This window comes from Staurois parvus, unplaced genomic scaffold (genome assembly GCF_062004578.1).
Source record: "Staurois parvus isolate SC_StPar_1 unplaced genomic scaffold, SC_StPar_1.0 ptg000909l, whole genome shotgun sequence".
NCBI lineage: Eukaryota > Metazoa > Chordata > Amphibia > Anura > Ranidae > Staurois > Staurois parvus.
The window spans coordinates 143,554-167,500 of NW_028318705.1; the positions used below are offsets into that span (position 1 = coordinate 143,554).

Consider the following 23,947-nt stretch of genomic DNA (forward strand, 5'->3'; position numbering starts at 1 on the left):
CCACCTGTCCCCACCTTGTGTTAAATATTAAAAAAAATAATTCAACGTTTTACTTCCTTTCTCCACCCTCCATTGCTGGTGCTTGCTTCCTTCTCTGTTCAATGCTTCCAGTTCTCTTCAGGCAGAATGACAGTCATGTCCACAGGAAATTCAAAAACAGAATCACTGAGTTGGAAAAAGGATCCCCACCGTGTTTTGTTGAACCACCTTATGCTTTAATTCCAGCCTTCAGTCTGTTGGGATGTCTCTACTAACTTTGCACATCTAGACTTTGCAATATTTGCCCGCTCTTCTTTGCAGAACTGCTCAAGTTCAGTGTGATGGTGACTGTTTGTGGACTGCAGTCTTCAAGTCATTCCACAGATTTTCAATGGGGTTTAAGTCTGGGCTCTGACTAGGCCATACAAGGACATTCACCTTTTTCTCCTCCAACCACTGTGGGCTCATTGTTGCGCTGTGTTTTGGGCCATTGTCATGTTGGAAGGTAAACATTCTTCCCTTTGGCAACTTTCTGGCAGAGGGCGACAGATTTTTCTCAAAAATGTGATTGTATTTTGCCCCATCTATTTTTCCTTTTATCCTGACAAGTGATCCAGTCCTTGCTGCAGAGAACTACTCCCCACAAAACAAGATATTCCCACCTCCATGCTTTATTGTAGTAATGGTGGTATTTGGATGGTGAGATGGATTGGATTTCCACCAGACATATTGTTTAGTGTTGAGGCCAAATCATTCAATTTTTGCCTCATCTGACCAGAACACCTTTTTCAGAATCTTCAAGGTGCGTTTTGGCAAAGCTCAGTGATGACTGCATGTGGCCTTTCTTGAGGAGCGACTTTTTTCTTGCAACTCTCCCATACAAGCCACATTTGTGGAGAATTTGTGATATTGTTGTCACATGTATATAATGACCACTCTTTGTCATCAATTCCTACAACTGCTTCAGAGTTGCTGTAGGCCTCTTGGTAGCCTCTCTGACCAGTTTGCTCCTGGCTCTTTCATCCAGTTTAGAGCGATGTTATGGTCCAGGGAGCTGGATAAAACAAAAAATGTTTCTGTCTTCATTTCACAATGTGATTATTTTAAAGGGGGTGATTCTTTTCTTTACCCACTGTATATGTATTTGCATTGCTTGAGCAGTTGTTTCTTTATCCTTTTATTTTTTTTCTTAAATAATTAAACCATTGGGGAGAAGAGAGGCAACTGTTGGGATGCACCCTTGACCGTGTGTGAGCATGTGGAATATTTTTTAGGAGTATTTAATGCAATTTTGGAAAGAAAAAATATATATGCAAATGGTATATGTGCATGAAGGGTAAAGATAAACACTGACGGATCCGCCATGCTTTCCTCTGTCTTGTAGGACTCTTCCCGTGACATTCGAGAGGCTTTGCATGAACTACTGTGCTGCACCAATGTGTCAACTAAAGAATGTGTTAACATGACCCTGGGGGAGCTTCTCAAGAACCTGTCCAGATACCCCACTGACCGCGACTCCATCTGGAAGTAACTATCGTACAATAGGCTCAACTCCCTTTTTTTTTTTTTCTACATCCACAACTGATTACAGGGATGTACATTTAATGGGAATATTGTTGTGTGCAGGGCTGGATTATGGAGGTAATAGGAAGAGGGGAGAGTTCCTCCCATGTCGATCTTCATCATGTGACATTATTAGACGTCACGTCACGATGTACAGTTGTTCTAAAAACAACTCCAGTGGATGCAAAGTGACCACAGGATATTTGGGGGGAGTGCAAAATAGCAGTCACTTTATTTGAATAAAGTGATGACCATTTAGGATCGAATCACTTTTTAGCGAGTTAGTACTGACACTATTTTTGGTTTGTCACATACACAGAAAATAACACAAGAATTGAATTGCATTACTGTAATAGTGTTTTTAATGATTTACCTATGGTTCTATTTTAACCATTAGCCGCCCGGCCTATAGCCGTTTGGCGGCCGCAAAAGTGCTGCAGATTTACGGGGTATACGCCATTTGGCGTCCTCCCGCACATGTGGAGTTCGCGCGATTGCAGAGCCGCACAGCAGCGCGATCTGTCACCGGCCGCGTACCTCGGACACGGCCGATGACAGATCTGAGTACCGGCCCCCGTTGCCGGTACCATGTGACCTGCTGTGACCAATCACAGCAGGTCACATGACAGTTGTATACAATGGATGGCTTCATTCATGCCATCCATTGTATACTAGTGCCTAGCTGTGAATGGTCACAGCAGGTCACATGCAGATATCATGTGATTAGCTGTGGCCAAATCACAGCTAAGCACAAAAAAAAAACAAAACAAAACCTGAATGAATCGATGTCATTCAGGTAAATGCTTGCTTATAGCAAAGTAATTCTTTGCTATAAGCAAATTTGTGTAAAATAAATACTGATCACTTCCCCAAAGTAGTACAATGTTACTATGGTAACATTGTACTACTTTGGTCATAGTAAAATATGAAAAAACAAATCTTAAAAAAAATAAAAACAAAATGTAATAAAAAATATATATATTTTTTTTTCATACTGTCACCAGTCAGTGTCCCTGATCACCGCCATGCCAGTTATATGATGACGCTGTACTGCACTGGTGACAATATGTAAAAAAAAAATAGTGAAAATAATTTTTTTAATTTTTTCATTTTCCGAAAAATTATGACAAAAAAAATACAACTTCAAAAAACTCGCCATGCCTCTTATGAAGTACGTCGGACTGTCTACTTTGCAAAAAGGGGTCATTTGGGGGATATCTGCACTGTTCTGACATTTGGGGGATATCTGTACTGTTCTGACATTTGGAGGATATCTGTACTGTCCTGACATTTGGGGGATATCTGTACTGTCCTGACATTTGGGGGATATCTGTACTGTTCTGACATTTGGGGGATATCTGTACTGTCCTGACATTTGGGGGATATCTGTACTGTTCTGACATTTGGGGGATATCTGTTCTTTTTTGACATTTGGGGGATATCTGTACTGTCCTGACATTTGGGGGATATCTGTACTGTCCTGACATTTGGGGGATATCTGTACTGTCCTGACATTTGGGGGATATCTGTACTGTTCTGACATTTGGGGGATATCTGTACTATTCTGACTTTCTTGGACCTCAAGAAATTAGATTGGCTGTCAGTACTTCAGGATTGATCAATTTTTTGATCTATACCATAGTTTGTGAACTCTATAACTTTCCTACAAACTAAATAATACATCCTAATTTGGGTTATTTTCACCAAAGACATGTAGCAGAATACATCTCGGCCTAAATTTATGAAGAACAATTATTTATTTGTAAACTTTTATAACAGAAACAAAGAAAAACGTGTTTTTGTTTTATTTTTTCAAAAGTTTTGGTCTTTTTTTGTTAATTTAGCAAAAAATAAAAACCCCAGCGGTGATTAAATACCACCAAAAGAAAGCTCTAGTTGTGTGAAGAAAATGATAACATTTTAGTTTGGGTACAATGTTGTATGACCGCGCAATTGTCATTCAAAGTGTGAGAGCGCTGAAATGTGAAAACTGGCCTGGGCAGGAAGGGGGTAAAATTGCCCGGTATTGAAATGGTTAAAACCGCACTTTAGGTATTCAGCCACTTTGTAAAATGGCTGGCATTCAATTAGTTAAAGTGGAGCTCCACCCAAAAGGGGAAGTTCCACTTTAAGGACTGCTCCCTCGCTCCCCATTAAGGATTGGCACCTTTGGGGGGTGGGTACCCGGATTTGACAGGTACCTGAAGTGGAAGTCCTCCCTCCCTCCCTGTAGTCTTTTGGGACATGTGACAGGTCCCAGAAGACTACAGGACCATTCATGAGGTGCAGTGCTACTCGCTCATGCGCAGTGGGTACCCGGCTGTGAAGCCGCAAGCTGTCACAGCTGGGTGCCCACAGTGAAGATGCCGGCCTCCTTGAATACAGGACGGCTGGTGAAGCAGGCTGCAGGAGGAACCCACCGAGGGACATGTAAGTGGCTGTTTTTTAAAAGTCATCAGCTACAGTTTTTGTAGCTACTGACTTTTATTTTTTGACAGCGTGAGTGGAACTCCACTTTAAGTCCAAAGAGGTGCATGCCACCTCATTGATTTACCTTTTTAATTTATAATTGACAGCTTTACAGAACTCCAGGAGTGCAATTATCACTACACTTCTGGGGTCTGGGAGGAGAGATGGCGTGTTCACATAATACAAAGTGCCCCATGAGTGAGAAGGAGGAGGGAAGGTGCGGGCATAGAAGCTGCAGGCAACTCTGCAGCCTCAGGAACTGAGACCAGAGGGTGTATCATCGGAGCACCAGAACTATAGCCATGTTTATGCTCCCAAAACTCAGAAAAAAATGTTAAAGCGGAGTTCCACTCACCCTTCCAAAAAATAAGTCAGCAGCTACAAAAACTGTAGCTGCTGACTTTTAAACAGCCACTTACCTGTCCCTCAGTCCCGTGGTATGTCCCTTAAGCCCGTTTCACCGGCCATCCTGTATTCCAGGAGGCCGGCATCTTCAGTGTGGGCACCCGGCTGTGACAGCTTGCGGCTTCACAACCGGGTGCCCACTGCGCATGCACGAGTAGCGCTCCGCTTCATGAATGGTCCTGTAGTCTTCTAGGACCTGTCACGTGTCCCAATAGACTACAGGAAGGGAGGAGGGAGGACACCTACAGGGAGGGAGGATACCTTCCATTTCCGATCCCCTAGGCGATTGGACCGGAAGTGGGAATGGGTACCTGTCAAATTTGGGTACCTGCTCCCCCCCCCAAAGGTGTCAATCCTTAATGGGGAGCAAGGGAGCAGTCCTTAAAGTAGAATTTCCCTTTTTGGGTGGAGCTCCACTTTAACTGTAAATTAGATAATTCTACGAGCTGAATTTCTGGAGTTAGAATAAGCATCTTATTTTTCAGTCTTGTGATAGAAATGGGACAAAGTAGAGGAAATCTTTGGCAATTGTATCTGGGGCAGATATTCAAATTGGTAGTTGGTCTTTTGCCTCCTGTTCCAGCGGCCATTGTCAAGAGAGGAAGCGGGGAATAAATTTCGCCAGCAGGGACAGTAGAACTTGTTGCAGTTTTCATGTGTGTACTGTACACTTGGGTACATAAAAAGTTACTGTTGCTGTTTGCATTTCCCGTTCTGCAGATGTTTGAAGTTCCTGGGCAGCAGACACCCCACGCTGGTCCTGTCGCTGGTCCCTGATCTCCTGGGTACCCACCCTTTCTTTGATGTGCCAGAGCCTGATATGGACAATCCATCCTGTATCCAGTTTCTATGTATATTTTCTGTGCTACATTGACCAAACAGGAGTGCTGAGTATTGTAAGCCTGTGGGAAGAATGGTGGTTGCCACTACTGAGCTTGTTACTTGTCTGGGTTGTATTGGTACCCATTACCTTAAAGCGGAGTTCCACCCTCCCCCCCAAGAAAAATAAGCACTTTAGCTGCTGACTTTTAACATTAGGGCAGTTACCTGCTCAGGGATCCAGCGGTGTCCTCACTCTGAGCCGATATTTTAGTTGGCTATCGGGTGCTAGAGCATTCATCTTGACTACGGGAAACCGTCAGTGAAGCCTTGAGGCTTCACAGCTGATCTACTGTGCAAGCGCAAAGCGTTCTGCGCTTTGGGAATGGGCCGCAGTCTTCTGGGACCTGTGAAGTGTCCTAGAGGGCTGCGAGGGGAGGAAGGAGGGGGTGGAGGGCCAACTTCCAGCCCAGTTCACCCTGGTGAAGTGAGCCGGAAGTGGGAGCGGGTACCTGTCAAAACCAGATCCCCTCTCCTCTCTCCCCCTTCCCCCATAATGTGCCAAATGTGGCAGCAGAGATTGAGGAGGATGCAGATAGACAGAGCTTCCACTTTTGGGTGGAACTCCGCTTTAAGTAATTTCGGAGTCACTAACACAGAATTGAGTCAAAGGTAAGTCAGAAGTCCTTATATTCATAATTGTTTCAGGTCAGTGTGACGGGAGTCACTTTGGTTTGGGGGCCCATGGAACCCAGCTCACTTTGGAGAGGTGGGGAGACCCCTGTCTCAGCTCCCCATAGTCCTCCTTTGTGTAAATCACCCTGTGCTTGTTAGGGGTACAGGGTGATATGTCCTAATATTGTGTGGGCTTTGTCTCAGACTGTGTAGACATGTTTGGGAGATAGATGGGGTGGGGGGTTGTTGATTGTTTAATGTTATGTGGCTGCATCCCATTGTTCTATTGTTTGTCTTGCTTGGGAGCAAACTATTATGGGATGTATGTGTTTATGTGTATTAGTTTAGTGGGGGGGTGTCTCCAGCAGCCCTCCCTCCTGATGGGACTGTCTACTGGTGTGAAGTTTGAATACCTGTATGTCTCTTGTTACTAAATGTAGATTGCCCCTCCCTTTGTCATTATGCAGGGAGGGGGGATTGTCCCCTGAGTGTATATATTTTGCATCTGTGCTCAAATAAAGTAGTCTGCTTCTGGTTTACTTCAAATCTGGTGTTGTCCGGATCTTGGGGTAACAATAGCCAGATTCACTGGTAACGTGTTCCAGAGCCTGAGAAGCAGCTTCTTGATGGAGATACCCAGTCGTGGGTGTCTGGGGTCTGTTACAGTCAGTGACATTTGAAACCAGAGGGATAGCATGATAGCAGTGTAGATAGCACTTTCAGCAGGGGACATTAGTAGTCAAAGGTCCAAGGTTTCCCTCAGGACAGGTTTCTTTTTAATAATCCAGTGCTGGAATGTATACTCTGGAAGTTTCGTAACTTTTGGAAATTTACTTATGATCCTCTGGTGTCAATAATGTAGTTCGTCATTGTTTTGAAAGGCTGTGTTTTGGGCAGCACAGTGGCTAAGTGGTTAGCACTTCTGCTTAGCAGCGCTAGGGTCCTTGGTTTGAATCCCAACCACGACACTACCTGCATGGAATCTGCATGTTCTCCCTGTGCCTGCGTGGGTTTCCTCCGGGTACCCCAGTTTTCTTCTACATTTCACAGACATGCTGGTAGGTAAAGTGAAATAAATAAAAATGGGGTATGTAGCGCTACAAAATATCAGACAAAGAGGGTATCACCATAAAAAGTAACAATAATGGACATAAATTGTTCATATGGTGTATCTGGAGGGCAGATGGATATGATCCTGTGACGTTCCAGATCCAACTCATTAGGATAGAAAAAAATAGTGCGGTTATGCGCTTACCACAAATACATACAATATGGGCATTGTATGTAAATCCTCAGCAACAGGTCATCATGGTCTGGTCAGCAGCATGAGCAGCATCTGGTCACATCAGGACATCAGGGTCTGGTCAGCAGCGTGAGCAGTATCTGGTCACCATAGCGGGCATTCAGGGATGGTGGTGCACACCTTTTATAGGGGTCCCCTCAGACTCACCCGTAGGTCCAACGTTGTCCCGGCACCAACTGGTTCCTTATTCCAGATCACCACCTTGCAAAGCTCATTATAAACGAGCCAGGAGGCAAGAAGGTATCAATGGTGAAATACGTTTATTCAAAGTAAAATAAGCAAACAGAAGGAAGGAACTCACATCAGCATAAAGGGATACATCCACGTCTCATGGGTTCCCTGGTGGCTAGTGGTTCCATCAGCATAAAAAACACTCATCCAGGTCTGATTTAAATGTCCCTGGTGGCTAGTGGTATCATCAGCAGAAATTGTATATCAAGATTCCCCAGGGATGAAAGCAGCCACCCAGGTCTAATAACAAGACTCCCCTGGTGGTTAGTGTTTCCCTGGTGGTATAGGCGTCAATTGGGTGGATCCCCTAACATGTTTCAAGCAAATGCCTTTGAAAACGAGCATTTGCTCGAAACATGTTAGGGGATCCACCCAATTGACGCCTATACCACCAGGGAAACACTAACCACCAGGGGAGTCTTGTTATTAGACCTGGGTGGCTGCTTTCATCCCTGGGGAATCTTGATATACAATTTCTGCTGATGATACCACTAGCCACCAGGGACATTTAAATCAGACCTGGATGAGTGTTTTTTATGCTGATGGAACCACTAGCCACCAGGGAACCCATGAGACGTGGATGTATCCCTTTATGCTGATGTGAGTTCCTTCCTTCTGTTTGCTTATTTTACTTTGAATAAACGTATTTCACCATTGATACCTTCTTGCCTCCTGGCTCGTTTATAATGAGCTTTGCAAGGTGGTGATCTGGAATAAGGAACCAGTTGGTGCCGGGACAACGTTGGACCTACGGGTGAGTCTGAGGGGACCCCTATAAAAGGTGTGCACCACCATCCCTGAATGCCCGCTATGGTGACCAGATACTGCTCACGCTGCTGACCAGACCCTGATGTCCTGATGTGACCAGATGCTGCTCATGCTGCTGACCAGACCATGATGACCTGTTGCTGAGGATTTACATACAATGCCCATATTGTACGTATTTGTGGTAAGCGCATAACTGCGCTATTTTTTTTCTATCCTACTGAGTTGGATCTGGAACATCACAGGATCATATCCATCTGCCCTCCAGATACACCATATGAACAATTTATGTCCATTATTGTTACTTTTTATGGTGACACCCTCTTTGATATTTATTTTGTAGCGCTACATACCCCATTTTTATTTATTTCACGTTCAAGGTATTGAGGATTACCCTGTATGTTAGCTGCTCGCTTTGTCTGTTTGCGCTCACTTACCTTACCCTTTACATATATGGTAGGTAAAGTGGCTCTAGTATGTGTGAAAGTAAGAACCGTATACAGCGCATTCAGAAAGTATTCAGACCCCCTTAATTTCTCTCAATTTTTTAATGTTGCGGCCTGATTATTATTATTATTATACAGTATTTATAAAGCACCAATAGTTCGCTCAGCGCTGTACATTACAAAGGGGGACAGAACATGTGACAGAACAACAACAATACAATGCAAAACATGAGGGGATTGAGGGCCCTGCTCTTTCGAGCTTACAATCTAGGATACTACAGTTTACATTTTTTTTCTTCCTCATTTATCTACACTCAATACCCCATAAGTGTAAACGGAATTTTATAAATGTCTGTGAAATTATTAAAAATTAAAAACTCAAATGTCATATTGGATAAAGTATTCAGACCTTTTGCAACAAAACTTGAAATTTTAGCTCAGGTGCCCCCATGTTCTTTTGATTGTTGCTGAGATGTTTGTGCACCTTGGTGGAGTCCACTTATGGTAAATGAAACTGATTGGACATGATTTAGAAAGGTACACACCTCCCTATAAAAGGCCTCACAGCTGACAAAGCATACTGAATCAGGGCAAAAGCCATGAGGTCAAGGGTACTGCCTGCAGAGCTCAGAGACAGGATTATTGCAAGACACAGATCTAGGGAAGGCTACAAAAATATTTTCTAATGCAATGAAGGTTCCCAAGATCACAGTGGCCTCCATTTTCAAATGGAAGAAGTATGGCACAACCAGGACTCTTCCAAGAGCTGGTCGCCCCGGCCAAACTCCACAATCTGGGGAGAAGGGCCTTTGTAAGAGTGCTGACCAAGAACCTGCTAGTCACCCTGGCAAAGGCCCTTCTCTCCAGATTACTGATTATGGCCGGGTGACCAGCTCTTGGAAGAGTCCTGGTTGTGCCAAACTGCACATTTGAGAATAATGGAGGCCACTGTGGTCTTGGGAACCTTCATTGCATCAGAATTATTATTATTTTTTTTTTTTTATGTACCCTTCCCCAAATCTAAGCTCTGCAGGCAGTGACTTTTGACCTCATGGCTTTTGCTCTGATACAGTATGCGTTGCCAGCTGTGAGGCCATTTTATAGGTGTGAGCCTTTCCGAATCAATTCTAATTTAATTTAACCTGGCGGTATTCCCGAGTGTAGCTCAGGGTAAAGTTTCACCAGCACACGCGGTAACCCTGAGCTACACTCGGGAATACCCTACAGAACTGCTCTGGGATCTCTTCTGTAGTTACCTTGTCCTTCGCTTCTGCAATGTCCCCCCTGCAGTGTCCCCTGCAATGTCCTCCGGCCGATGCCGAAACCCATCTTCTGGGTTCTGTTCCCTGCGACATATGGGGGCCGGAATTGGCGGGAAATTTGAAAGTTGTAAAAGTGACATTCACTAAATACACTAAAATCACATAGTATAACATTCCTGTATCAAACCATTTCACATACATTTTGTCCCGAGTGCTTTGTCCTGCGCCCTGCCTGCATTTTTACTGTTCTTTCTGCCTGGAAACTGAGAAACGTTCATGGCGCCCAAAAAGCATCCCTTTAGGTCAAAAGCGGTTTTAGACCGGCTAGAGAACAGCGATAGTAAATTAGAACCACTTGCAGAATTGAGTGATAATGATTCGTGGGGGAAATTGGTCATCAGACACTGAAAACGATTCTACGACTTTGCTCAGCGATGTGTGAACTTGGCGCTATATTTCAAATTTCAGTGTTTTTGGTTTGATTATATTATTTAATTAAATGTATTATTATATTATTTTATATGTTTATTTATTAAATTATAATTTATGATTTCGTGTTTCAATTTGTAACATACCCGGGATGTTTACTAGACTCTTGTTCGGACAGATTTCAGTGAGTTATTCCCAAAAATTACAGGCCTGCAATAAAAAAAACTACATATTTCCATGCAAAAAAAAAGTACCGCTTTGAGCACAGAAATATGGACATAATCAGACCGCTGGGGAGGTTAATGCAGGTGGACGCTGATCAAGGAATAGAAACATCTCTGCAACGATCAAGATAAACTGGAGGAATCTGAGCTACCATTTCAAGTGTTGTTGTAAAGGGTCTGAATACTTTGTCCAATATGAGTTTTCAGTTTTTTATTTTTAATAAATTCACAGACATTTGTAAAATTCCGTTTTCACTTTGTCAATATGGGGTGTTTGAGTGTAGATTAATGAGAAAAAAATGAATTTAAACAGCAGTAATATCAGGCTGCTACATAATTGAAATCGAAAAAATTGAAGGGGGTCTGAATACTTTCTGAATGCACTGGAAGTACCTGTAATAAATATTTTAAATAATGCACAATATTTTTTTTTTTTAAGCCTTTAACTCTTCTCACCAGATATAGCTCTTTTGGTTTTGATATTTAATGCTGCAAAAACCTGCCCCACCATGCCAGCCCTGTTTTCTGGCCACCTTTTCCGCCACTACGCCTACCTGCGGGACAGCCTGTCGCACCTGGTCCCTGCATTGAACGTAAGTCATTTTATCACATCACTTTTCTAGTCATCAGGATCTGCCATAGCTGGCCCTAGACTATAAAGCCCTGGTACCTGTGGCCTGGAGTGTAGATCTGGCTATTTGGGGCTCCTGCTTGCAGTATTTGTGTTTTCCTATTGCCTTGTAATAGCAGTCATTTCTACCAGAATGATGCAGCTATTCAGGGTAAGCCTTGTACTTTTATCAATGAATACAAGGCTTTCTCTGATTGGCTGGGGTGAAAATTGTGAGATCATCCATCTTTCCACCTCGGAAATACTATAAATGGACTTTATAGGCATGAAGACTAGGTAAACGTATAAATAAAATCAATATTGCTTTGACATTAAGTCACGTATAGACCATAGTATTAAAAACCTATTTGGTAATATCCCCACAATGAATGTCCCTTCTGGTGCTGGAGAAGAGGCCAATTCTCCAGCGCCAGAATGTCCCTCACCCCCCCTACCCCATAGGCTCATCCTGGTGGTTTTTTCCATGCCTCATCACTGGTTGTGCTCCTTCTGTACATGGTGGGCTCTGGGACATTTGTTGCGGGGATACTACCAAATAGGTTTTTAATACTATGGTCTAGGGGCGGACTGACAACTCATGGGGCCCCCGGGCAATAGGGGATCATGGGGCCCCTGTATCCTCACCCACACTCAAACCACACCCAAAAAAGCCTATGAAAGGTACCAGGGACATCTCATGGGGCCCCTTACTGACCCCGGGTCCTCGGGCAGTGCCCGAGTTCCCCAATAGTCAGTCCACCCCTGCTATGGTCTATATGTGACATAATGTCAAATAAAACCGTATTGATTTTATTTATATGTGTACCTAGTCTTTGTGCCTATAAAGTCCATTTGTAGCATTTCTGTTTCTTCTGACTAGTCAAAATTAGGACGTAGCACTAGTGGATATATTGGGAGTGACCCTTCACCTGAGGGCACCCCAGCTTCTTTTTATTCACCTTTCCACCTGGGCTAATTAGAGGAAGCCTTGTATTCATTTATACAATTTTTAATATTTAATTTTTTAAATTAAAAGAATTTTCGGACCTCCTCAGGTAACATACTTAAAGTGTTACTAAACCCACAACAGTAAAGTCTGTCCGTATATGCAACAAAGCATGCTTGGTATACTCACTGTGAAACCTTAGGGGTTAATCCTCTGCATTGTGTAAAAAGGATGTTTGATCCTCCCCTTCTTCCAGTGTCTCCTCAATATCTCCTGATAGAACATAGGCTTGGGGGCAAGCTGCACATGCTCAATTTGCTGTGTATTGCTAGAGTTTTTTTTTTCTTGGGAGAGTGCATCAGCAGAGGGCCAATCAGCACTCTCCAGACAGAGGTCAGAGGTCCTGTATCCTTCTACAGGAAAACCCCTCCTACAAATGAAAACTCCTCCTACAAGCTGTAACCAGTGCTCTGCTGGACACTGGCGGAAATCACAAGACTGCTATATACTACTGATGAGAAAAGGTATTTAGCAGTTTATATTTACTAAAATAATTGCATTCCTGTGTTCTGTGTACTGTGGGAGATCAGATATAGTGAATGCGGGGTCCTGGGAGACCAGATATAGTGAATGCAAGGTCCGGGGAGACCAGATATAGTGAATGCGGGGTCCGAGGAGACCAGATATAGTGAATGCGGGGTCCTGGGAGACCAGATATAGTGAATGCAGGATCCTGGGAGATCAGATATAGTGAATGCAGGGTCCAGGGAGACCAGATATAGCGAATGCAGGGTCCGAGGAGACCAGATATAGTGAATGCGGGGTCCTGGGAGACCAGATATAGCGAATGTGGGGTCCTGGGAGACCAGATATAGCGAATGTGGGGTCCTGGGAGACCAGATATAGAGAATGGAGGGTCCTGGGTTTAGTAACACTTTAAAGATGAACTATAGGCAAGCTGCACATGTGACAGAAAAGCCCAGCTCTGTACTGCCACATGTGTACAGCCAGCAGCAAGAAAAAAAAAGATCCTCACACACCTGGAAATGTTGGATTGGAAAGATTCTAGTGGCACCTCTAAGGCTACATTCACATGGCCACACACGGGTGGCTGCTGGAGAGGATCCGTAGATTGTTGGCGGTGGTACTAAACACTGCTTTTGCAATCTGTGTATGACAAGTGACTGCTGTCATTTACTCTGCAAATCAATGGGCAGCACCACCACTGTTTGCATCTAACCACTCATCTGAGAGGCTACGTGTAAAGAGATCCTCCGACCAACCCTGCACACCCCGTCCAGGGTCGACTCTTCTGCTGAGTTTTGGCCGCAGCTAATCGGCCAGTTTGCATACAGCCATAGCACAGAATATTACTGTGTCCAGACGTGACATTCAGCTGCCTCTGAATACTGCAAACTCTCCGTGGCCGCGTGAGCGTAGCACAATGTGGCAACATGGCAAAAGTTGATTCAATGGAGGGGCAAATGGAGTACAATACTTATCTTTTTCAAAGCAGTAATAAAGCAAGCATCTTAGAAGTGATGACTGTGTCTCCTTGACTTGTGGCCCCCCATCTGCCTGGGATGTCTAAGTCCCAGTGTAACTTGACTTCTGTCTGCAGAGCTGTGCTTCTGAGGTGCAATGACAAAGAAGGTTTATGATGTCTTTGATTGGGTTGGCTTCATTTCATTTGTATAAATTTCTTTGTTTTAGCTACCAGGAGTGAAGTGGTCTTGGATTCCAGATGTAGAACCTGGCTCCACCCCTGAGGATCCATCTCAGCAGTTTCTACAAAACAGCTTGGAACGTGTTCATAACTTACAGAATCTGGGGACCCAGGGGTCACAGGAGCTTTTGGAATATACTATCCGGTAAATGGTGCATCTTTCACCTCACTTCTCTCCAAACATCTCTTCTATCTGTGAACAGATCCCCTGAACAATTGCAGCAGAATGGAAAAAATGTCACTTTTGTGATTTCTGTGTCTATTTGGGTTTGTCCTCCAGCCTGAAACCAGACCCATGTTGGGTCCATATGCGGGCAGATTTATGTGGATGTGGAGTGCTCTGTCTTTGACGTAGCAGGAGTTTTGTTGGAGCTCTGCAAAGAGATTGCTGCTTACCCACAGAGAGCAAGGGTCCTTCTATACAGCATGCTGGCTTGAGCAGGCTTTTTATTCAAGCTGTGGCCGATCTTTAACCACTTCCCGTCCGGCTGTTGTATATAAACGGCCTGACGGTGGCAGTGCAGGGGCAGGTGGCTGTTTATAAACTCCCTCCCCTCCCCCTGCTTGTGCGCGCTCCCTGGACACAGTAGAACACCAATCGTTGTACGGAACCTCTGTGCGAGGTCCCGATCATGTGATCAATGATTGGCCAGTCGGTGATCACATGCAGAGTAGTAAGCAAGATGTCATTTCTGACATCATTGCTTACTACGTGTGAAAGCTGTGAATGATCACAGAGGTCACATGGTACAAGGCTATTCACAACAGCTTTGTACCATGTGACAAGCTGTGACCAATCACAGCTCACACAGTACTTCTCAATGGCTGCAAGAATGCAGCCAGAGAGAATGAGAAATTATTGCTTTTACAGCCTTTATGGGTGTAAAAGCAATCAGTGTAAAAAAAAAAAAAAAAAACCTTCATTACCCCCCACAAGTAGTACAGTGTCACCACTGTACTGCTAGGGTGACCGTATGTAAAAAAATAAATATTAATATAAAAAATGTAAAAAAAAGTTTTAAATTATAATTTTTGGTTATAAACTAATTTGGGTTGTTTTTTTTTTTTTTTGTACTAAAAAGATAACTGAATACATTTTGGCCAAGATTTATGAAGAAATATTTATTTGAAAAATTTTATAAGAAAAACACTTTTTTTTTCAAAATTTTTGGACTTTTTTATTTATATAGCAAAAAAAAAAATAAAACTCCCAGTGGTGAATAAATACCACCAAAATAAAAGTTTTATCTGTCTCAAAAAATGCTAAAAAATCCATATGGGTACAGTTATGTATGACCGCACAATTGTCATTCAAAGTGTGATAGCGCTGAAACTTGGCCTGGACAGGAAGGGGGTAAAAGTGTCCGGACTTGAAGTGATTAAAGAAAACAAACAATAAGGCCCGGCTCACATCTAGCGATTTGGGATCGCAGGTGGAATCACCACGATTCTGCCCATTAATCCAAATTGCACTGCAATGCTGGCAAAACACAGCATGCATTCATTTTTAACGACACCAAAACGCGGTGCGATTTTTGCTGTAATTTGTAGTGCAGCAGTCACAAACAAACTTCCTCACTTAAATCTTGTCACCCAGAAAGGAGCAGGAGCTTCTTTTGGGCTGCAAGCTTCATGCAATGTGGTTTGCCGCACTATAAATGGTGTGACAATCGCAGCAAAACCGTGCAGCCTTTTGGTGTCATTACAAATGAATGGCATGCAAACATGCGTGCTGCGATTTGGAATCACAGCCAGAATCCACCCACGATCCCAATTTGCTAGATGTGAATGGGGCCTAAGACTTTGCACATTATTTTCTTTTGATGCCCCTGAAATGCATTTAGGCAATTTAAACTGAAAGTGAAACTGGCCTTGGGGATCTAAGGTTCCATGTGTAATTTTTTATTTATATGTACACAGGGGCGGCCATGTTTACTCATTACATACAGACTCTTCTGATTATTGGGCTTAGCTACTCCTTCTCACAATGAAAGTCTTTGCTGACTTGGTTAACCACTTGCCCCCCAGAGGATTTACCCCCCTTCCTGACCAGGCTATTTTTTTCAATACGGCACTGCGTTACTTTAACTGAGAATTTTGCGGTCATGCAACGCTGTACATAAATTAAATTTATGTCTTTTTTTTTTTCCCCCCCACAGAGTTTCGGTGGTATTTGATCACCTCTGTTTTTTTTTTTTTTTTTTGCGCTATAAACAAAAGAAGACTGACAATTTTAAAGAAAAAAAAACAATATTGTTGACTTTTTGCTTTAAAACAAAGCATATCTAGTGAAAAGAATTAAAAAAATTTCTTCATAAATTTAGGCAAAAATATATTCTGCTACATGTCTGCTAAAAAAAAAAAAAAAAAGTCCCAGTACATGTAAATTAATTGGTTTGCATGAAAGTTCTATTGTCTACAAATGGCGGTATATATACTGGAATTTTTATTTATTTTTTTTATACTAGTAATGACAGCGATCAGCGACTTATTGCGGGACTACAGCCGGCTTATTCAGTATTTTGTTGTGATTAGCTGTGTTTTTTTTTTTTTTGTTGTTTTTTTTTATTATTATTATATCTTTTATTAGGTTTGTGATTAGCTGTGCTTGAGCAAAGCTCATCACATGATGCAGATGGGCTGTGATTGGCCCTGACCAATCACTGCTAACAACACTATTGTACTCAGTGTTGAAGCCATCCATTTTGTATAATTGTCTGCTGTGATTGACATGACACTGACAGCATGCCGGTGTAGTGATCTGTCATCGGCTGTGTCCCCTGGATACAGCCGGTGACAGATCTTGCTGCTGCATAGCCATGTGAGCAGCACCTTCTGACAGGACATCATATGACGTCCACTCAGAAGGAGTAGCGTCCCACCCAGCTGTCAATCTGCTATAGGCCAGGCGGGAAGGTGTTAAAAAGAAACAAAGCACAAAAAAGGGCCCCTGAAGCAGGGGTGGACTGACAACTCATGGGACCCCCGGACAATAGGGGATCTTGGGGCCCCTGTGTCCTCGCCCACACTCAAACCACTCCCAAAAAGCCTATGAAAGGTACCAGGGGCATCTCATGGTGCCCCCTACTGACCCCGGGCCCTCGGGCAGTGCCCGAGTGTCCGAATGGTCAGTCCACCCCTGCCCTGAAGGCTTTTGCCATAACGTGCTAGTATGCACTTCATACTAGCACATTATGGCAAACGAAGCCCTCAGCTGTCACTGCTGCCCAGGCTTCCATGTTCACCCGGTCTTCCTTCCAGGTTCACACGCCTTGGCCATTTAAATGGCCGACCCACAATGACGTCACTTCTGCGCATGTGCACAGGAGTCACGTTCACAGCACAGCAATGTGAATTGAAGGCTTGCTTGGTTTGCCTTCAATGTAAAGTCCAATGTACATGCACTGGGGATGCCACCGGCTGCTAAAATTGTGCATATCTACTAAACGGTATACATTTAGGAGATATTCCTTGCACCTTATTGAAAGCTTACCTGTAGGTACAAGTTTAACTATAGAGTTTACTATCACTTTAACCACCTCCCGCCCGCCATATAGTAATATGACGGACACAAGGCGGTTCTCTCGTTCTGGGAGGATGCCATATGATGTCCTCCCATTCTAACCGCGCATGCGCAGCTTCCGGAGAACGCAGCGCTGCGATCGGCAGTGGGGACACAGCGGATCATCGATCCACGGAAAGAGCCGAAGATTTCGGCTCAGTCGTGTGATCAGCTGTGTCCAATCACAGCTGATCACATGTAAACAGGGAAATGTCGGTTATCGGTTTCTCTCCTCACGAGCTGTCACGCTGACAGAGGAGAGCCTGTAATAGGCATTCCTCGGAGAGGACATGTACACTGATCATCAGGGCACTGATGACCAGTGTGCCCTGATGATCTGTGTAGCCCCAGCAGTGCAACCTGTCAGTGTCCATCAGTGCCAGCTCTCAGTGCTCATCCATGCCACCTGCCAGTGCCCATCAGTGCCACATATCAGTGCCCATCTGAGCTGCCTTTCAGTGTCACCCATCAGTGTCACCTATCAATGCCAGTCAGTGCTGCCTATCAGTGTGCATCAGTGCCAGTCAGTGCCGCCTAACAGTTCCGCCTATCAGTGCCGCTTATCAGTGCCATATGAGTGCTGCCTTTCAGTGCCCATCAGTGATGCCTGTCAATGCCCATCAGTGCCACCTATTAGTGTCCATCAGTGCAGCCTATCAGTGCCCATCACTGCAGCCTCATTAGCGCACATCAGTGAAGGAGAAAAATCACTTATTTACAAAATTTTATAACAAAAACTAAGAAAAAACGTGGTGTTTTTTTTTGTGTTTTTTTCACAATTTTCAGTGGTTTTTGGTTTTAAGAAAAATAAAAAAAAAACCCAGAGGTGATTAAATACCACCAAAATAAAGCTCTATCTGTCACAAAAAAATGATAAAAATTTCATATGGGTCCAGTGTTGCATGACCGTGCAATTATTCAAAGTGCGACAGCGCTGAAAGCTGGAAATTGGCCTGGGCAGGAAGGGGGTAGAAGTGCCCGGTAGGCTTGTGGTTAATGGTAAAGTAGAAGACTGCTCTTGTGTGTACTACAGGTATCCAATTTATTTATTTTTTTGTCTTTTTTTTTTACCCCACAGGGATCTCCAGCGGATTGGCGAGCTGCAGTCTGACCTGGCTGGCAAGGCAGATTTCTCGGCCACCTACCTGCGCTGTCACTTGCTTCTCATAAAGGTTTGTGTCTTATACTGGTGGGTGTTTATGTACAGGAATTTGTATTCCTTCCAGCATTCCTTAGAGGATGCAGGACCCTGGACTTAAACGTGTGGGTATGGTTGTTGTTTACAGTTGGTATGGACACTATGTAGATGAATATAGGGGCCAGCCATCTCTAGTGGCTATACTAGATTAGATTATCAGATTTTCAGAGAGGCGGGACTTATATCTCCTTCGATATGTTACGACAGCTTTTTGATATCCCGCTCCGTGAACATTATCGCTATCGGCAAATAAGACACTTTTTTTAGCTCGCATTTTGGATTGACACCTTCGTCACTTATTGTGAACGTATCGGCTGTGACTCTCCCAGGTGTTAGGGTTTTATTTTAGATTTAAATCGCTCCTTTTTGAATGCTATCTTTCCCTTACCCCCCCCTATATATAGACAGAAATGGGAGATTGATTGCGGACTGGGAGACCATGGTGGATAATATACGTAGGGGCTGTAGATCTCTCTCGGTCCGGGAGGCGGCCCTTAAAGTTTTAACCCGTTGGTATTATACCCCCTCTAGACTACATATCATGTTTCCAGGAACGTCGCACCTCTGTTTTCGGGGTTGTGGCCTTGCTGGTACCCTTGTGCATATGTTTTGGGCTTGTCCTGGTCTTTCCATGAACTGCCGTAAAGTTTCTGAGGTGACATCTGCCTTGGTGACTTTACTGGGTGCTCCCATTTTGGGGACCCAAACCAATGTAATGAGGCTGATTCACACTATCTGTGTCTCTATCTTATGGGCCATTGCCCTCCATTGGAAGTCACTGGTGGTACCTTTAGCTTCTGTTTTGCGGAGAGTCAATATGGTAATGCTCATGGAACGTATTCAATATGCCGTATTTTTGGCTCCATAAGACACACTTTTTTTCCCCCCAAAACTGGGGGAAAATGTCTGTGCTTCTTATGGAGCAAATATGGAGCGGCCGGCCCGGTATTCCCCCTGTGTTAGAATACCAGTCCGGCTGCTTTGCTCTTCTCTGCAGACTGCCAGCGGTCCTACCTATTCCTTGGCCAGTGGTGTCCTCAGTCTTCTCTCCCCGGTGCCGGCATCTTTAGTGTGGGCACCCGGCTGTGACAGCTTGTGGCTTCACAGCCGGGTGCCCACTGCACATGTGTGAGATGCACTGCGCTTTTTGAATGACCCTGTAATTTTCTGGGACCTGTCACGTGTCCCAGAAGACTACGGGGAGGGAGGGGGTTGGACAACTCAGCGGGAGTGGGAGCTAGTACCTGTGAAATTCGGGTACCCGCTCCCCAAAGGTCCGCAGTCTCTGGTCATCTGTGCTTTGTCCGCAGTCTCTGGTCATCTGTGCTTTGTCCGCAGTCTCTGGTCATCTGTGCTTTGTCCGCAGTCTCTGGTCATCTGTGCTTTGTCCGCAGTCTCTGGTCATCTGTGTTTTGTCCGCAGTCTCTGGTCATCTGTGTTTTGTCCGCAGTCTCTGGTCATCTGTGCTTCAGTCTCTGGTCATCTGTGCTTCAGTCTCTGGTCATCTGTGCTTCAGTCTCTGGTCATCTGTGCTTCAGTCTCTGGTCATCTGTGCTTCAGTCTCTGGTCATCTGTGCTTCAGTCTCTGGTCATCTGTGCTGCAGTCTCTGGTCATCTGTGCTGCAGTCTCTGGTCATCTGTGCTGCAGTCTCTGGTCATCTGTGCTGCAGTCTCTGGTCATCTGTGCTGCAGTCTCTGGTCATCTGTGCTGCAGTCTCTGGTCATCTGTGCTGCAGTCTCTGGTCATCTGTGCTGCAGTCTCTGGTCATCTCCTGTACTATGTCCGCAGTCTCTGGTCATTCCCTGTACCGTGTCCGCGGTCTCTGGTCATCCCCTGTACCGTGTCTGCGGTCTCTGGTCATCTCATGTACCGTGTCCGCGGTCTCTGGTCATCTCATGCACCGTGTCCGCGGTCTCTGGTCATCTCCTGTACTATCTCCGCGGTCTCTGGTCATCTCCTGCACTGTGTCCGCGGTCTCTGGTCATCTCCCCCTGCCAACACCCCCCCCCCCCCCATCCTATTCATCATCACCAACAACTCCACTATCACTCCCGCCCCGCAAGCCAAAGTCCTTGGCGTCATTCTTGACTCGAACCTCTCCTTCCAACTGCATGTCAAATCACTTACAAACACATGCAGGCTCCATCTCCGCAACATTGCCAAGATACGTACCTTCCTCACCCCTGACACCACCAAACTTCTAGTACACTCCCTCATCATCTCACGCCTTGACTACTGCAATTCTCTTCTCACCGGCCTACCCAAGTGCAGGCTCTCCCCGCTCCAGACCATCCTGAACTCAGCGGCTAGACTCATCCACCTCACCACCCGCTCCACCTCTGCCACCCCCCTCTGCCTCTCCCTCCACTGGCTCCCGATTGCCCAATGCATCAAATTTAAACTCTTAACCCTGACCTACAAAGCCGTTCATAACACTGCCCCTGACTACCTCACCAACCTGATCCCCAAGTACCGCCCTACCCGTACCCTTCGCTCCTCACAGGACCTCCTTCTATCCTGCTCCCTGGTCTCCTCCTCCCATGCACGACTGCAGGACTTCTCCAAGTCCTCCCCCATCCTCTGGAACTCACTGCCCCAATCCATCAGACTGTCTCCTTCCCTCTTCACATTCAGGCGCTCCCTCAAAACCCATCTCTTCAGGGAAGCCTACCCCACCCTCACCTAACGGCCATTCTCCCTCTTTCCTCCCACCCCTCATTCCCCTCAGCCACTTCCTACTGTACCTTTACCCCCTCCCTCCTAGATTGTAAGCTCGAAAGAGTAGGGCCCTCTTACCCCTCGTACGTTGTTTGTTGTTGTTGTACTGTGCCATGTATTGTCCCCCCCTCTATTGTACAGCGCTGAGCAAACCCTTTGGCGCTATATAAACTCGAAGTAATAATAATAATCTCCTGTACTATGTCCGCAGTCTCTGGTCATCTCCTGTACTATGTCCGCAGTCTCTGGTCATCTCCTGTACTATGTCTGCAGTCTCTGGTCATCTCCTGTACTGTGTCCGCAGTCTCTGGTCATCTCCTGTACTGTGTCCGCAGTCTCTGGTCATCTCCTGTACTATGTCCACAGTCTCTGGTCATCTCCTGTACTATGGCTGCAGTCCATTGGTTTAGAATATTTTATTCCTGTTTTCCTACGTAAAATCTAGGTGCGTCTTATGGAGTAAAAAATACAGTACATTGCTGGATAGGATGCACATATTCAACAGAAAATGGGATGGTTGGAAAACACATCAGCGTTTATTGTTCGACTGATGGACTATTGTAGATTGATTGGTATTGAATCTCTGTTGGTTGTGTGGTTGTTCTGTATATCTTACTGCCTACCTCACTCATGTACTTGAACTTTTATTTTTTTATGATTGTGTTTTATAATACTGTTTATTACTTATGTGCCTTTTTCTTGATGTATGCTATACCTCATGACGTGGTGCTGTTCTTGCAGTCTATACTTTAATAAAAAACGTTTGTAAACAAAAAAAAAGTCACTTTTATAGATGTCTTCCTGTTCTAGCTTCTTTGTGTTTGCTGTTTTCAGGCACTAAATGAGAAGTTGTGGAGTCTGGCCGCTCCCCTCTATGTGAAGCAGAATTCCCTGACTGCGACCGCTGTAAAACAGGTGACTTTTCCTAATCCTATTCATTCAGATAAAGGTGTGATGTTCAGTGAATAAATATTCGTATAAAAGGAAACTGCTGTATGTATTAAAGCAAACCTGTGCATTGACTGTCGGGAACAAAGCAGTAACCGGCAACTGTATTTACTTTGCAGTCAGCGGTGTCATTGGACACAGCTGATCATGTGGTAAAAGGCCGCTGTGATCGGCCTTTTACCTTGTCATGAGATCAAGCTGTGGGCACGCTGGGGGCGTGTTCTGGGAGGGCGTCATGAACTGGACAACCGCGCTGTAGCTGCCATTTGGCTATAGCCCGGTTGTCAAGTGGTTAAGGAGAAATTTGAGCCTTTCCGCCCCCCGCTTACCTTTTACTGTTGTAGCGTCTGCAGAGAGTTTGGATACTCGCCCACCTAGCCAGCAGATCCAGCATTGACCTGCTGGGATCTTCCTCTCAGGAGCCGCCCACGGGTGCAGTGTCGCCATGTTTTCTGTCACATCTGCAGGCGCCGCTAGGGTCTCCCCCCTCTAAGGTGAATGAGATTGCACGTCATGCATCCCAGGAGGCAGCGGGGTGCACCATATCATCCACCTAGGCAAATGCTGGAAGTTGGGGGGGCTCGAGACTTTCAAGGGGAAAAAAAGTAAGTTACCAAAAAAATCAAAAAGGAACCCGATATCAGTGCTGCTGAGGGGAGGCCGGATGGAGAGGAGGAAACTGCTTCGGGAGGGTGAAGGTCCACTTTAAGCTTTGGAAATAAAACCTGGAAGCCGGTTGGTTTCTATGCAGAGCTTTTGCACTCTCAAGTTTTAGTAAATAACCCCCTTTATGTCTAATTGGACGGGCCATCCCGATACAGACAATGCAAATGGCCTAGTGAATCCTTAGGCCTTGTGCAGACTGGACACTTTGCTAACTCTCCTAGACTCCTTTACTCCTGGCAGCAGCGTTTCAGCAGAAAAAAACCTCTTGTAAATGCGTACAAGCTCTTGGGTGTTCATTTCATTGGCCAGAATAATAATTTATTCTGGTCATTAAAATGAATAAACACTCAAGCGTTAAACTCTTCTTTACACACGACAAGTGTTTTTTCTGTCAAAATGTCGCTACTCCTGGACGCGCTAGCTGTGGGGTTTTTTCTTTCCTCTAAACGCCCATGTGGGCAGGGACACAAAGGCTAACGTGCAGGGGCATTTAGAGGCAGATCAAAAAAAATGCTGGATGCCTCTAACAGCCATGTTATAAATGTCCAGTGTGAATGAGGCCTTAATAGTGTCAGCTGAAGGGATGCAAGGGCCTACGACTGCCATCTTGCCTAGGGTTCAATTCTTATGTTACTAACTGCACTTTTCTGTTTTTATTTACTTTTTTTTTTTTTTTAACTTAGTGGAATTCTAGCTTCCCCTAACTAGCCTTAAAACTCCCCTCCCCCCGCCTAACATCTATGCTAATTAACCTGTGTAAGAAATATGTATATACTTACTTATTTGCAAGATACTCTGGTCTTGGCACTAGATCCGGATCCCCGTGTTAGCCAGCGTGACTTCGAGGGAGAGGAGGGATCGCTGACAACGGATTGTGCCATTGAAGTCTATGGGTGATGTCACCGCTCCCAGGCATTACAGCTGTTGGCGGAGTGCTCTCTCCTCTCCACTGCAGCCGGAGCTGGCTGACACAGGGAAGATCACATGACTGGACCAGAGTGG

At 44.9% G+C, this 23,947-nt stretch overlaps 1 protein-coding gene across 2 annotated transcripts in view; it reads left to right on the forward strand.

Moving 5' to 3' along the window:
* INTS4 (integrator complex subunit 4) overlaps window positions 1-23,947 on the forward strand; it is an 87,267-nt gene that overhangs the window by 42,897 nt on the left and 20,423 nt on the right. For both annotated transcript variants that reach the window (XM_089656472.1, XM_089656473.1), the window contains exons 12-17: window positions 1,364-1,506; window positions 5,137-5,252; window positions 11,030-11,163; window positions 13,840-13,997; window positions 18,493-18,586; window positions 22,166-22,246. In XM_089656472.1, coding sequence (XP_089512598.1) covers window positions 1,364-1,506; window positions 5,137-5,252; window positions 11,030-11,163; window positions 13,840-13,997; window positions 18,493-18,586; window positions 22,166-22,246 — 726 coding nt within the window. The remainder of the gene's footprint in view (window positions 1-1,363; window positions 1,507-5,136; window positions 5,253-11,029; window positions 11,164-13,839; window positions 13,998-18,492; window positions 18,587-22,165; window positions 22,247-23,947) is intronic.